The 15,206-nt window shown below is 40.2% G+C and overlaps 1 protein-coding gene across 1 annotated transcript in view; it reads left to right on the top strand.

Moving 5' to 3' along the window:
• Positions 1 to 15,206, top strand: part of PKHD1 (PKHD1 ciliary IPT domain containing fibrocystin/polyductin) — a 253,965-nt gene that overhangs the window by 153,287 nt on the left and 85,472 nt on the right. Inside the window, exons 49-51 of the mRNA XM_032185191.1 lie at positions 393 to 458; positions 1,937 to 2,056; positions 10,168 to 10,305. Of these exons, the coding sequence (XP_032041082.1) occupies positions 393 to 458; positions 1,937 to 2,056; positions 10,168 to 10,305 (324 nt within the window). The remainder of the gene's footprint in view (positions 1 to 392; positions 459 to 1,936; positions 2,057 to 10,167; positions 10,306 to 15,206) is intronic.

The following is a 15,206-nucleotide window of genomic DNA, read 5'->3' as shown; positions in this document are numbered from 1 at the left end:
GCCAGTTAATACATTATGCATTCAATGGTGTAATATTGCTTGTGTTAGTGGAACTGCTGTGGATTTATAGTGGGATAAATGAGATTCATGTTCCAGCTTAGAATTTCTGATTGTTGAATGTTTTCTTTTAGCTGTTTCTAATGAGTTGTCTTGAGACCCTCCGTATCTGTAAATTAAAATGTATTTGTTTAATCCCTTCTCAAAGTATAAAAAAGACAAAAATGAGTAGAAAGAAAATTGCATAGTTCTTAAAAAATCTGAATGTTAGAAATGTAAAATGTTATCAGAAAATCATATTTAGCAATTCATTTACTATATATTTTTGTTTGGTTGGTTCAGTTTGGTTAATTTGTAAGGCCTTGCTGTAATTCCCTTTAATTCTCTGTTTTCAGTCACAGGAGCTGACTTAATTCAGGTCACACTGAAAGGGAAGGAAAGAGTCCCTTTACCTACATCAGGTGCGTGACAGTCTATTTAAAGGTTTGGTCTGGGAGACACGCTATTTCCTTTTTACTACTTTTTCAGAAACATATTGCTGTATTTCACTTCAATATTTTGTACATCTATCAACCCAACAGGGGCTCTTGGCATTCATTTAAGCATTTCATTGAGCCATATCTACCATTGCTTGTGATAAATGTGTGATTCCACATTATAAAAGACTATAAACTTTTGTTAAGAAATATCATAGGAGATCAGAAAGGTCACAGGGAATGTAAAACTAGAGTGTATTTTAGTGCTCCACAGTGATCTTAGTGTAATAGTTTGACATTACTGCACAGTTACACATTGAGTCAGACAGCATAATACACCAGAGATGAGGAAAGCCTCCAAAATTTGCTCTTAGTTTCATAGCTGCCTTGCTGTTTATTAACAGCAATAACGATTTATGTAGCAATAAAGCTTAAAGATTTTTTTTTTATAGAGCATTTCCCCCTGAACAGATAAGGAAATGAAGACCAAGCCTTGAAGAGCTCAACCTGGGGTTAATTTCTGTTTCCCTATGCTGGCAACAGAGAGGATTTTTTACTCCATGTTGTTACTGAGCGGCTTCTAGTCCACTGCATGTAGGCATGAGCTTGCCCCTATGTTTTCAATATCTAAAGAAGCCCTGCTCAGAAAGAAAAATGCCAGAATTTCCTTTAGTTGTAGGACAGAGGTAGGTGCTTGCAGAGGCCTCCAGAGGGAGGCCCTGTCTGCATTAGTGTAGGGTATGCTAAACTTAGTGTGTAGGACTTCCCTGAAGGCTTCCCCTCCTCTGCTGATGGCACAGCAAAGATAGGCAATTAATTTACATGTATAAAGACTGTTTTTCTAAGGCTAAAAAAAACTTGTGAGAGTTTATTACTCTTTTTATTTTTTTATTTTATTTTATTTTTTTTATTTTTTTAACCTTTCCTACTTTAGCACACTCTGGGAATTCAGTCTGTTTTCTAGAGCACTGGTGGAGAAAAATGCATGAGAAGAGTTGGTGCTTTCTGGTAGAGTTATCTACCATTTTGATTACCTGGTTTTGTCACCAAGCACAGGTGACTGGCTTTTATTTTAACTTGTTCATTTTAACTTTGTGTTCAAAGTGCCCAGAGCTTTGGATGGTGTAAATAAAAATAATGAAGTAGTTGTGAAGCATATGCACAAAGCATAATATAAGCTAAGTGTGATGAGAAACCTCAAGGTTTGCTTTGTTTTGTTGGGTCCCAAAGAATTTCAATCTGTTTTTCAGATACCTTTCTGCCAGAAACATGGTTCTGGGAGAGATTTTTTTTTCTATTGTAAAATTTCTTTTAAGGATGGAAGATAACAAAAAGCAGTTACTGTTTCTTCATCAGTGACAAAACAAGGATGTTAATACCACAGATGCTTAACTATCAAAGAAATGTTAATTCTTGCAGCTACTGAAAATGATAATTATGTCTTTCTGTGTCCTGTTTTGTAGTTCCTTCTGATGCTGTCTTGAAATGGTCTCACCCAGAGACATGGAAGGATGTAGAAAAAGGCTGGGGTGGGTTCAACTGCAGCATTCCAGGCCCAGGGGAAGATGTCATCATCTTACCTAGTAAGGAAGGGGGGGTTAATTTCTGTAGGATTTCTGGGTTCTGTCTACATTTGGATAGGTATTTGTGTCGCAATGTACATGTATGCTCCTCGGCACTGGGGTTCATTCTTATGTGGGTGGGACACCGCATTTGTTCCTGGTTATGTTGGACTCTTGTCCACAGTAAAGAAGAGTAATTTTTGGAACAGAATAATAATAATTCTTTTCTATTTACACGTATATGCAAACACACACACACTCACTCATACTGATATTCAAGCTTAATTATATGCAGGGACTTCACTTCAGGAGCAGAATCACAGGTAACAAAGGTCTCATCTCTTGACATACCTTTGCATTTTGTGCAGGGGGCATATTTCACATTTCTACAGTTAGTTTTCCTTTCCTATTGCAATTTCCAGTATCAATGATAATCTCTAGGCTGGTTTGCTGTGGATACCTTAGCCTCTATCTGTATTTTAACCTCAGAATTAAGTTATATTTAAATATTGACTCAGTTTACAGTTTTATTGCTGGATCACCCTCCTGTATTCTAGCAAAGATATTGGGCAACTTGCTGCAAAATCTGGAGCAGAAAACTTGTGATAACCATTTTACCTAATTGCTGACCCTCTCTGATCAGGAGGTTAGACTACATGATCTCCTGAGGTCCCCTTCAGACTGAATTATATTATGTTCCTGTGAATGCTAAGCGGTATGTACTTGACATATTCTAGGACCTGGTGGTGGGTCCCCTCATTTGAGTGATGCCATAAAAGTCTGTGTGCCTACCGCAGCTCCACTTCTGGAAACGGGGCTAACACTGCTCCATGCCTCTTACTCTTCCGTGTGTTTTTTTTTTGCATGTGAAATCTTTGTGGAAAGAAGTTTCTGTTGCTTTGTGTTGGCATTTTGATGTGGAGCCCCAGTCGTAGTTTGGACTCCTCTGTCACGTGTCATTAAAAATATGTCATTGGTGTACTGAAAACCAGGCTCATAGTTTTTATTTTTATATGTCTGGGAGCTAAGTGATGGGAGGACAGGAAGGGAAGAGGAGGGGTCTCAGTGAAGTGTACTCAGTCTGGGGTTTCTCTTCTCACTTGCTGGGAGAGTTTGTAAGTCTGTTGATCGTTCTCTACAATGCAAGGTCTATATGTTTTTTCCAACCTTCTCTGACCAGCTAACTTTTGCTTTCTACCATGTTCTTTAGAGCTGGAAGTTCTTTTGGGAGATCTTCCAGATATGAGGACGGTTGACATTATTAACAGTCTCAAGTTGTGTCAGAGGATATTAGGATATTGGATATCAGGAAGAAGTTCTTCATAGAGAGTGTGGTCTAGCATTTGAACGGTCTGCCCAGGGAAGTGGTGGAGTCCCTATCCCTGGAGGTATTTAAGAGAGGTGTGGATGTGGCACTAAGGGACATGATCTAGTAATGCGACTTGGTAGGTCAAGATGATGGTTGGATGTGATCATCTTTAAGGTCTTTTCCAAACTAGGTGATTCTAAAGTTCTATGATTCTGTTACTATTGATCTGGAATTTATTTTGTCTTCCTTATTATGCTTCCAAAATGTGTCCTTGGCATTAAATCTCTACAAAAATAAATTGGAAAAAAGCTTATGCATGTAGCAAGAAGTAATTCAACTTTAGAAAAGGATGATATGTCATGTAAATATGATTTTGATGCTATCACCCTGCCCCTTCACTCAGACTCTTCTATGAAGTCCATTTATTTTGGGTTGTAAGTTGGATAAAAGATTTTTGTCTGAAACAGTCCCTTTCTTTCAATTTCTTATAAGTTTGACTGAATTTCAGATTTACTGAAACACTTTGTGAACTTATTTTAATTTCAGCAAATGTTTCCAATTTGACACATTATTTTATTTTGACATATACTTATGGTTTGATTAAAAAAAAAAAAAAAAGCTAAAAAGACAACCAAGCAACCCCAAACCTTCTTAAGATTGAATATATAATTTCAGATTAAATTGAGAATTATGTTCAACCTTAAATGAGTATTTAGTTTAATCTTCATATTTGTGACAAATGTTAAGAAAAACAAACAACATAGCCTCTCCTCCCAACACACGTTCATTCTGGATCATCTTGATATTATGTTTGTCTTTACTTTTGGGTAGTAACTTACTTTTACATGAAAACTGATTTCCTTCTCCCAATTAGTTTCTTATTTCCTGTCAAAATCGCAGTGTGTTTTTTTGAGTGTTTTTAAGGTCAGAGGCTAGAGAAGCCACAGAGATGACCATGGAGGGGTGTGAGCTGCTGTAGGTCCTATGCCCTGTGTGCATCGACAGTAACAGGAGGAGTCTGTTTCTAAGCATCTGAACTTGTTCCTGGTCATTCCAGTTAGCAGAGCTAGTAGAGTTACTGAGCTATCAATGTGGATATCTTTGAGAACTGAGTTTCCATTTAAGATTCCATGACAACATTATGCAGAAGTCCAGGGCTCTATATATTGCTTGTATGAAGATATCTAGTGTTTGAAGCACTTCAGGATCGTCCTGCCTGGGCTCCAGGTGAACACCTAGATGGATACAGGTATCCTCCAAGTCATATTTGCCAGTGCCATGGTGTAGAGGTCTCAAGAGGCATTTCAGATTGTACTAAATGCCTAAATGAATTTACTGTGGTTGGAACTCATCAGCTGACTCAGGTCAGGTGCCATAAGTTGTGTCCTGAACCTCATTCAGGAGTAGCTGCAGAGAACCTAACTTGCTGTTAATGCGTGTCCTCTGAACCATAAAAGTCTATGTCCCTTAATGTAAGGACGTATTTGTCTGTACAGACAATGCTAACATCCCTGCACAGGGGACTGGCCGCCAGTCTCCAAAGTCCAAGTGCAACACCCAAAACAGTGGACTTGCTTTTCTCTTCCAACAACAGTACTCCATCCATTCCACTGGTATTTCATGTTGAACATGAATCATGCCATTAAGAAAGAGAGAAAGTGTCCTTTCTCCCTGGTTCCTACTCCACTCTCACCTCCATTATATCTGACCCCTTATGCAGACATTAAATAGCAGTGCATTTGCTCTGTGCTTTGCTCTCCTTCTGATCCTTTTGCCATGGTTGGATTTTGCACTCCATTGTGTATTTTGTTATCCGTAGCTCTCAGAGAGCAAGGCAAGAAGACAACACCAGATCATGTTTCAACTTCTTATGTATCACATTATACCCAGGTCAAAAATCACCCCTACTTAGATCTCATGATTGTTAAAAGACCAAAGCATTTCAGCCTTCAAAAACATAGTTGTGTGTCAGAGAGTGATATGATGAGGCACAAGAGTGTCAATGGCAGTGGTGGCCTATGTACTGACAATGAATGAATTATGTTGAGTGTGCTCAGATGATCACAGGAGGCAAATCACAATCTACACGGATACAGAAAGTAATAAATAATAATAATAATAAAAAAAGCTCAGCTAAAGATTTGGAGGTTTGTTGTTTTGATTAGGTTAGGAGAGTGGAAACTGGATGCTGAGGTTGTGGTAGTCCTTTGCTGCATTGCAAATTCACCTATGAACAAAACTTGTTTGTGTTTCCTGCAGAGGTGAGTGTAATCCTCTTCCTATCATATCTCATTTTAAGCTGCCACATGAGGTATTTACCAGGGCCTTTGTCACATACCACAAGGTCCTACATGACTAAGATGTGCCTGAAGCATTGCACAGAACTGCCCACAGCCCAGCCCAACCAATCTAGTTCTAGGACTGGAAGCAACACTGCTGCATCAGCATGCTGGTATACCAGAACTAATTAGCTCTCCTGAGAGGCAAAGCTCATTAGCCTAGGCCTGCTGCTGTGCAACATGACCGCACAGCCTTTGGGGTCAGAACAAACATCTCCCATATTTAGAGCAGTGCGGGTTTGGTCAGCTGAACTGGAGAAGTTCTGCACTGTGCTGCATGATGTGGTGTAGTCCCTTAGCACACTGGTGTCTACTGGTTGGGAGGCAGCAGGGTAAGGGATGGAGTACTCAAAGTGATCTGTGTTTTACCGTGGACAGGAATGTTCTCAATCTGTGGGGAATCAGGGGGCCAAAAATTTATGTTTAATCATGGCTTTTTATGGTTGTTTCCTATCCCATTTCACAGAATCACAGAATGGCTGAAGCTGGGGGCACCCCTGGGTGCCCCTGTGCCCCCCTCTGCCCCAGCAGGGTGCCCAGCCCCACGTCCCTGGGCTCGGGGAGCTCTCCAAGGAGCAGCCCCCAGCCCCTCTCAGGGCAGCCTATGCCAGGACTCTGGCACCCACCCAGCACAGAAGTGCTGTCTGATGTTTAGGTGGAACCTCTTGTGCTCCACTGGCTTGTGCAGATCCCAATAAACTCAGAATGTCTCCAGGTAGCCACAGAAAACTGAAAGTGAGCTTTTTCAAATGTTCACTGAAGGTCAGGAAATGGGGATGTGTACCAACTTATTTTGTTCAGTGTTTTGTTTTGAAAGCATTGGTGGGACTTCAGAAGTTTACAGACCTCTGTACAAGGCTGAGTTTTACTTGAAACAGAGGTGGATCCTTCATGTTAGAGTAACTTTTAGTGTTGGTGTGCTACAAGTCTCCTCAATCTCTGACTCCCTGGCGGGTATAATCTCTTCCAGCCCCAGCTGGAAAAATTTAGCTCAGGCTGTAGCAACTTGTGCTTTTATCTCTAGAGGTTCATCCTCCAGAGTTGCAGCCATCCCGCAAGGACTTCTTGCATGCATCAGACTTCAGCAGCCTCTCCACCTTGGAAAACAAGCTGAATGAGTTTAGTCATGCCAGTCTGGCAGCATTAGCTTCTCAAGCCCTCGGACTTTTAGGGCTTTGGTTTATGGTTTTCAGTGTGACACACTCCTGACGCAGCGCGCCTTGAGTGGAAGGAGAACATGTTATAATTCCAGCCAATGGAATGCTGTTTTGAAGGGTATTGATATGATATCATGTAGCCTCTGGCAATTTTTTTCTTTCTTTTCTTTTTTTTTTTGTTTAGTGATGGAATTCACTCTGTTATTCATTTTCTGATTTTGATATTCTTTGAACTTTTTCTGTTTGAAGAGATGAATGCTGTAGTACTGTATCTTGTATAATAGCTCTTCTGTTGTGTCTCATTTCCATTCAATGGCATGCTATGGTGTTTTATATAGCAGTGCGGTTGATCAAAGGCATTTTGTGTCATTGCTGGAGTCATTAGCAAGTTCGCAGTGTTGTACGCCTGAATATTAAGACTGTGGCATACCTGTGAGCTTTTGTCTGGAGAAAGTGTATGGATAGTGAAATGTAGCCTCTTTTTGGGTTTGAGCTATCGTTTTCTGAAAGTGGTTGCTTGCTGTTATGTGAATGTCTTTGTAGAAGAGCCATCCAGTTTTGTCATTCTCTGAAAGTTAATCTCTTGAATTTAGGGACCTTAAGTTTATGAGTTTAACCCCTTAGTAGCCATCTCCTCTATTACATGACTGAGCATCTTCTGTTAGGACTGTATTATTCATCCTGAAGTATCCTTTGAATCTCTGCTTTTTTTTTTTTTTTTTCAAGTACGCAAGAAACTTTTTCTTCTGTGAAAGGAGCCTTCTGTTGTCTTTACAGAGCAACATTTCACCCTCTGAGGACTTGACACCCTGGACGTGACATCCCAAATGTTGTTCTTTTAAATAGAGGAAACTGCAGGTTTGCAGAGATCAATACGAATGGGAAAATTTCACACGACTGTGTTTCAAGGCTCACATACATGATGCTACAGTTACAGAGCAGTCAGCATTTCCATTATAAAACCCTTTTTAGAAAGATGTGCTACTCAGCAAAAATATCTGTTCTAGACTGAAACTTGACATATAAATGGTATGCCTAGGAGCACTTCTTCTTTTCCTTGTAAAAATGTTTCAGTCTGTGTTTGATGAATATACTTATGGCCTTTGTCAACTGCAGCTTTTTGCCACATTCTTGAGCTGTGATTTCACAAACTAGATTCCCCTTTCTGTCTGAAAAATAGTGTTTTAACAACATCTTCCCCCTTATTCTCTTCTCTGTTTCATATCCTCACATACTGTGCCTCCCCTTCTCAGCTCTGCAGGGCACAGGACTCTACCTGTCCTGTAAAGAGATTATAGATGGAAGCTTCTTCATGCCTGTGAAAATATATCAAGTGCTAACAGTATGAGATTTAGGGGGAAACCAAACCAAACAAAACAAAATGCGCTTGCTCTGTAAAGACTTATTACATCTAACTGCTGTGAAAATTTTGCTTGCTTGAAAGATGCCAAGGATGCAGGGAATTTCTTTTGAGATGGGGGTGTTCGTAGTCACTATGGATTGCTGCAGTGCTTGGCACAGTCCTTGAGAACAGAGGGTGTCCCTTGAAGATATCTTGAGAGAAAGAGGAAAAAGGGAAAGGAAGAGGTCAGAAGACTGAGTTACAGGGGCAGAGTAGGACCATGTGTGGAGAAGAGACAAGCAAATTTGTAAGCAGGCTCCAGTCCCCATGATGAAGTAGTTTCCCCTCTACACACAGCTGTGAAACTTCAGGACTTCAAACCCAAAGAGCTAGGAAATGCTAATATTAAGACAGCCTGCTTATATTTTTCCAGACCCCTCCGGAGTGTACTTTGTGTAGTTTTTGATTGTTCCCTGCAGACAGGGGCTTAGAAGAGTTAAACCTTCATGTCAAATGTCTTGAGTCAACCTCTAATTACACGTTTTGAGAAGACTTTCCCTGTGCTTCCTATTGCATGATCATTTGTGTCTTTGTTTAAAGCAGTTGCTAATGGCTATAGGCAGAAGCAAAACCATGAAACAACTAATACAATTCTCATGATACTGCATGTCAATTCCTATGTTCCACACCAAAAGTGTTTCAGGTGGCCTGTTCTCACTGTTTTGCCAAAGACCATTGGAAAATGCGTGTTCCTTAATCCTTCCTGCCTTATGTATCTGTCTCACAATAAATATAATATGATGTCAAGGAAAGTGACAGTGAATCCTTGGGTAGGGTTTGGCAGCTGCCGTTCTGTCGAAAATTCTCATTTTCTGTAAAGTATTTCTGTGAAAGCCACAATTAGATCCTAAACAGGACTTCTACTCCACAGAAAGACCCTGAATGATGCCCTCTTCTTCCAGGGGCATCCACTGTCTCAGAGATGCATCATATCAGGAAGCTGTTACTCTTGTTGATAATGAAAGGAGATGAACACCATGATTTAAGGGTCTGAACTGCTTTCCAGTGCAATCAACTGAAAAGCTCCCAGTGACATTAAAGATCATTAGATGTGCCCTAAGGGTGGAATTCACCTCTGTGTGGTGGGCTACCTGTAAATGATGCACTAAGTCCTTACTCATGCCCTACTTGGAAAGCTTAAGTGGTATTTGGATGGCTCACAGACTGTGAGCTTGGATCTTGAGGAGGTGGCAGTGATGCTGTCATTGCGCTCGATCAACAACAGTCCAAAATTACCTTAACTGCATTTCAGAGATGAGCTGGCATAGGAAATCATAAATTGACCTCTGGTAATATCCAGTGCTGTAGTGTACTTTTAGTGTCGGCTTGGTCAAAGCAGGGATCAAGGAGTCTGGAAATGAGGTCAGAAGTGACTCATGCTTCTTGCTTTGTCCTCAAGGTGCTGAGGGAATGGTACCCCTGGTTTCTGTTAACCAATTAATTAATAGGGAATGCAGCATTTTTTCACTTCCTTCATTCTTGTTCTCTGCAGTTTCATGAGGGAAAAATACTGTCTGGATAGCTTAACTTATTCCTCTTTCATCGTATTAGGTGATCAAGGTTTATTTTCATAAAACAGTGAAAGGCTCACCCAGTGAGAATGTCATGTCTCCAACTTTCTGCCTTTTATATTCATTCTTATGTTCAAGCGACATTTGATGAGACTTAAGCATGCAACAATATCATTATAAATATTATGTTATCATTCATTTATAAGATTACAGTCATGCCATAGAGCCTCAGCTGTAGGTGAGGCTCTGGCTGTGGATGCTGCACAAACATCGAAGCCCTGCTCCAGTAGTTCCACACACACACACACACAAATGAAAAAGATTTAAAGAAAGCTAAACTCAAGCACAACAAATCTTTCAAGCTTCTCCATCTCCATGCCATTGTTCTAAGCAATTGTCTGCTTTGTTTCTCAGACCGAACCATCCTGGTGGACACAGATCTTCCCCCTCTGAGAGGTCTCTACATCCTGGGGACTCTGGAGTTCCCCACCAATGCCAGCAATATCTTGAGTGCAGCCTGTATCGTGGTGGTGGGGGGAATGCTGAAAGTGGGTAAGTGAGCAGCCTGTCTTCTGAATGCCTGGGGTTTATTTCTGCTCTTGACAAAGAAGGAAGAAAGACTGTATTGTGCTACAGAAACATGCTACCATCCTAATGTAGCACAACTACCTGGGTGTCTGCAATGTGGACACTCAGAATCCACATTAACCACACAATGATTATCTACTGGAGCTAATTACCTGTTCATTTAATAGCTACATATTGCAACTACTGCAGTCCTCATTCCTCTGAAGTCAAAACTCCTGCTTTCATGGTGGCTGAGATTTCATCTGGTATATGTAAAAGTCCTTCCTACTTCACATGGGGCTGCTTTCTAAGACAGTAATTCCTCAGGGCAGGATCTACCTTATTCAGTGTTGAAGCAGTGCCCCATGTCTGTGGGCAGTAGTGAGGACTTACTAGGTGGCACAGAGGTATTTAAAGCTAACGCAAGCAAAGTGATGGAAAATCCCCCAAGTGCCTGGAAAGCCCATTGTGGTGTTAATTTGGCACAACTGGATTCAGGGCATTTGTTCTTCTCATCCCACTGTACAGGTGAGTACCAAGACTTCAGGGAGGTGCTACCCTGCCCCTACTTCTAGTGCTTTCAGAGTCCCCAATGTCACTGGGGCTGTTCCACATTATTTGGAATGGACAGGTCAGTGTTTTTCTGCACAGAAGTAATTACTCATACAATTTCCTTTAAATATTGAGGTTCCTAAAGCCAGGCATTGTATTTAGTCACAGGAATCCTTAGGACGCTGGGATCACATTGTTGATCACTGTCTGACCTTTCTCAAGATTGGTTTCATGAACTTTAAAAGGAGAATTTGTTTGTGTAATCACCCCAAGGAAGCTAGCTCCAATATTTGTTTGTTGTTAATCTCAAGGGACTGTTTAGTTAATACAGCACTGGCCAAAAGAGTTATTTTGCTGGCTTATGTTTTCCTTTGGAAAAAAAAAGAAAAAAAAAAAAAGGTTTGAAAGCTTAATCTGTGAGGTTAATATATCTATACACTTAAAAGAGTCTCAGCCATTTCTTACTTACACTCTTTTGTAGTTTAAATGTGGTTTCTTATTGGTTTTAAGAAAAAGCATGTGTTCACTGCTAAAAACACTTATTAAAAAACATTGAGGCACTTTGCTGCCTGAACTCCCCTCCAGCATATTTGTGAGTAGTCATGATATTAAAAGCCAAACAGGTATTTGCAGCTGTTGAATCATGGTCCAGCATCTTCTGGAGAGAAACCCTTGCTCTAGTTTGAGCTGTAAAGATGATAGGTGCGTAGAAACTCTGCAAGTTTCCCACACTTTATATTGGCTTCTGTGTTTGCTTATGAGACCGGGAGTGAACATTTTTCTCCCTTCCTCTTTCTCTTCCCATGTGTTCAAGGCCTAAAGGTAGCTTCTTGGATCCCATCTGTCCAATCCTGACTGTTCCATGCCTGAAGGAAGGCTCTGAAGCCCATCTGTCCAATTCTACCACACCCTAAAGAAATCCTGACACAAAACAGATAATGAGACAGTTTAGTAAACGGATTTAATAGATGTGGACATCAACATTCAACATTGCCTGAGCAGGATCTGAGGTTGACATCATGTGATCCAAATCCCCAGGTCTTCCCTGTTGTGTAACATCTCCGTGCCTTGTTTTCAGCATAGCGGTCTTTGATCACATGTCATTGTTGCAAACCCAATGGCCTGGGCCAAACAAAGACTTTCTGGCAGAGCTTGAGTATTTTGTTCACCTGAGCAGGTAGAGAATGTTGATAAGTTCCAGAAACAAATCTTTTCTTTTACTTTGGTACCCTTAAGAGCACGTGGCATCTTATATTCAGGTAAAAATAAAGAAGTCAGATGGTTAAAACATGAATGCAAGCACATGGGAACTCATTGACATGAGAAATACATAACAAAGAAAAACATCAGTATAAAAATTGGATTATTGAAGCATCAACCAGATCCTAATTAATTTTATTTAAACAGTTATTTGCAGTGAAACTGGGAGGAGAAAATACAGTCAAAGCTGGGAGATCAAAACTGTTGGGACACCTTTGATCTTGGAGGGTCTGTCATCACTTCTTCAGCATATGGCATAATCTGTGGTCAGCGTGAATTATGATCAACAGAGTCACAGGGAGATATGAGTTGATTAATGCTCTGAAAAGGATTGCAAAACCTCTGTTAGAGCCCTCAGACAACTCAGAAGAAATGTTTGGGTCTATCCACAATGTATTTTTTCTGTGTGATCCCGATCCTTCAACGTTGTTGGACCCAGGGTGATCTGATGGTGATATTTGCAATAACGTTTTAGAAGCAACATTTATTTATACCTTCCTGCATTGCCATGCCTTAAAACAATTAGATATTTTTCCAGTTTATAGCAGGAGGGATTGAGGTGCAGAGAGATTAAGTGATTTGCTAAATATCCTCAGCACACCAGTATCAGAAAAAAAAAAAAAAGGAAATGCTGAGCTCAACATCCCAGAGGTTCTTTTTTTGGATCTATGCTAAGATGGTTGTATTCATTTTAACCCATGTCAGCAATAAGTCACAGACAGTATGCATGGAAAGTGCTCTCTTCCACTGCTGAACAAAGCTCTCAGCTCCTGATAAGTCTGCAGAAAATGCTGAAATTCCTTTTGCACAAATTGATCTGTTGGGCTCATCCTGATCTTGGCTGCACTCAGCCATTCTTTGCTGGCAGTGCTGGCAGGCTCTTTTTGCTTTTTATAGTAGAACCTGCTAAGTAATTATCCAGACAGGATTTCTCTTTTCAGTCTCAACATGTCACATTCCTTCATTTCCTTTTTTTTTTTTTTTTTTTTTTTTTTATATTTTTTAATGGCTGCTTGTCAGTCTTGTCACTCATTTGAAGCAAGAAGCCTAAAGTCATCATTAGCTCATGGTTTGATTGTCTGTAGATGAAACCCCAGACATTTCTGATATTTCTTATCAAGCTTGTGGAAAGAGAACTCTAACAGATTCACTCCACTTTATTTATTTGGTTCTTTCTTTCTTTCTTTATTAATTTATTTATAGAACTAGTAAGAACCCCCAAACTTAATTCCCAAAGGGTAAATCACTGTGCTTCATGAGATGACCATGTGCTAATTATGATTAATGCTCAGCCTCATAATGACAACAACAGAGGCACAAATGAGTCTTGCCACAGACTTCCTCCTCCAAGTTCTCTAATACCTTTAGTTGTGTGAGTCCCGTATTCTTTAGTTGTAGGCTTGGAGTCCCATCTTGTAATCGCACATCACACCTATGTGGATACACAAACTTTTTAATCCCACATAACAGAAAAAGGGTTTTGAGAAGTTCATTGCACTATCTTCATCTCCTTCGATTCATCTCTCAGTTTCCATCTGTTTGGTCTTTGCCCTTCTTATGCCATTGGTTTCTTCAAACTGTAGTATTTTAGTACTGACTGAAAAAATATTATAGTATCATCTAGAGAAGGTATTTGGTTTATGTGCTTAGGGCACTAACATTTAGGTGTTGCATGTGAACATCAGGATGTTAGCTGGGTTTTCCAGTGGGACTGCCCAATACAGTGAACTAGAACAAATTACAGTCTAAACTGGATTATCTGATCTCAGATACCCAAAGAGGATTCACCTACATGAAGAAACTAAAATGCAGTTATATGAATCTTCCTGAGAACATGGTTCAGTTGCCTAAATATGGGCACTTTGGATCACTTAGGGCACACTAAGGTGTCTCACCTGGCCTCCAGCTTCTGCTTAAAAAGGCACCGTTCTCTTATTGATCATATATGTCATCCTCATGTAGTGGATTTGGAGGGGACTAGGGCTCTCAGATGGCATTAAGCATCCATATCTAAGCAGCTGAATCTCATCCTACGTGTCTTACATTCCTTGGACAAACATCCCTCATTTCTTGCTGCTGGCTCCAGCTCTCCAGCTCCACAGCTGTCTGTCTCTTATCTCTTTCTTATGTTTGGCAGCATCATCTATAAGAGGCAACAATGTGATGCCTGCCCATTTACAGCTGCTTTGCAGAGACACCTGAAGGAACAGATGGGGAAAGATAACCAACAATGTGGGACTGGCTATGCACTGACCATGAATAAAAGTCCTTCATACTTTCTGGTGACTACACACCACAATTTTCAAAATAGCTGAGCAGGTAGAGTCCAAGAGGTTTTGGATTCAAAAAATACAGAGCTTATATTGGAGGTGGTCACAGCATGATACTTCGCAAAGTCTATTTACCAATGGAAGGGAGGGAATCTTATCTCAGAGACTTCCTTGCTCTTACACACAACAGCTGTTGTAGTGTGCTATGTTGTAAATAAAAGAAAGGTTAGAAGGGAGGAAACACCCACTATTCTAAGAAAGAAACGAATAGGATTTGCTATGGAAAAAAGAAAAAAAAGAAAAAAGAAAAAAAAAAAAAACACATAAAAAACCGCACCAAAAACTGTCAGGAAGAACATCTGGAATCAAAGTGAAATATGAAAACAGTGGAAAATGCTTTTGAAACCCAGTAGAAAACTAGATCCAGACTGCAGTCCAGAATAAGTGAAAATCTTAGTAGAAAAAATACAGCCCTCTGTTCTCCCTTAATTATTAATATTTTTTTCCTGTTTTCATATAGTGGGTTTTAACCTTCTCCAGAGGTTAGGCCTGAGGAAGGAGTATGAATGAGCTGCAACCATTGTGCCAACAGAACTGTGTCTCAGTCCAGGCAGTAGGGCTTCACACTTCTTCAGGAAAGTATATAAACTGTAGTGACTTTATCAAAAGTGTAAGTTACTTCTTATACATGGGATTATCACGTATTTATTTTTGCATTGTGTATTGCCAATACTTGCTTGAAGAACCTCAGTTTAGACACCCTTCACAGAAGTTCAAACATCTGCAGTGAGGACATTTGATGTG

This window comes from Aythya fuligula, chromosome 3 (assembly GCF_009819795.1).
Source record: "Aythya fuligula isolate bAytFul2 chromosome 3, bAytFul2.pri, whole genome shotgun sequence".
Lineage (NCBI taxonomy): Eukaryota > Metazoa > Chordata > Aves > Anseriformes > Anatidae > Aythya > Aythya fuligula.
Note: the sequence above shows the minus strand (reverse complement) of the source record. Positions and strands in the feature narration are given on the sequence as shown.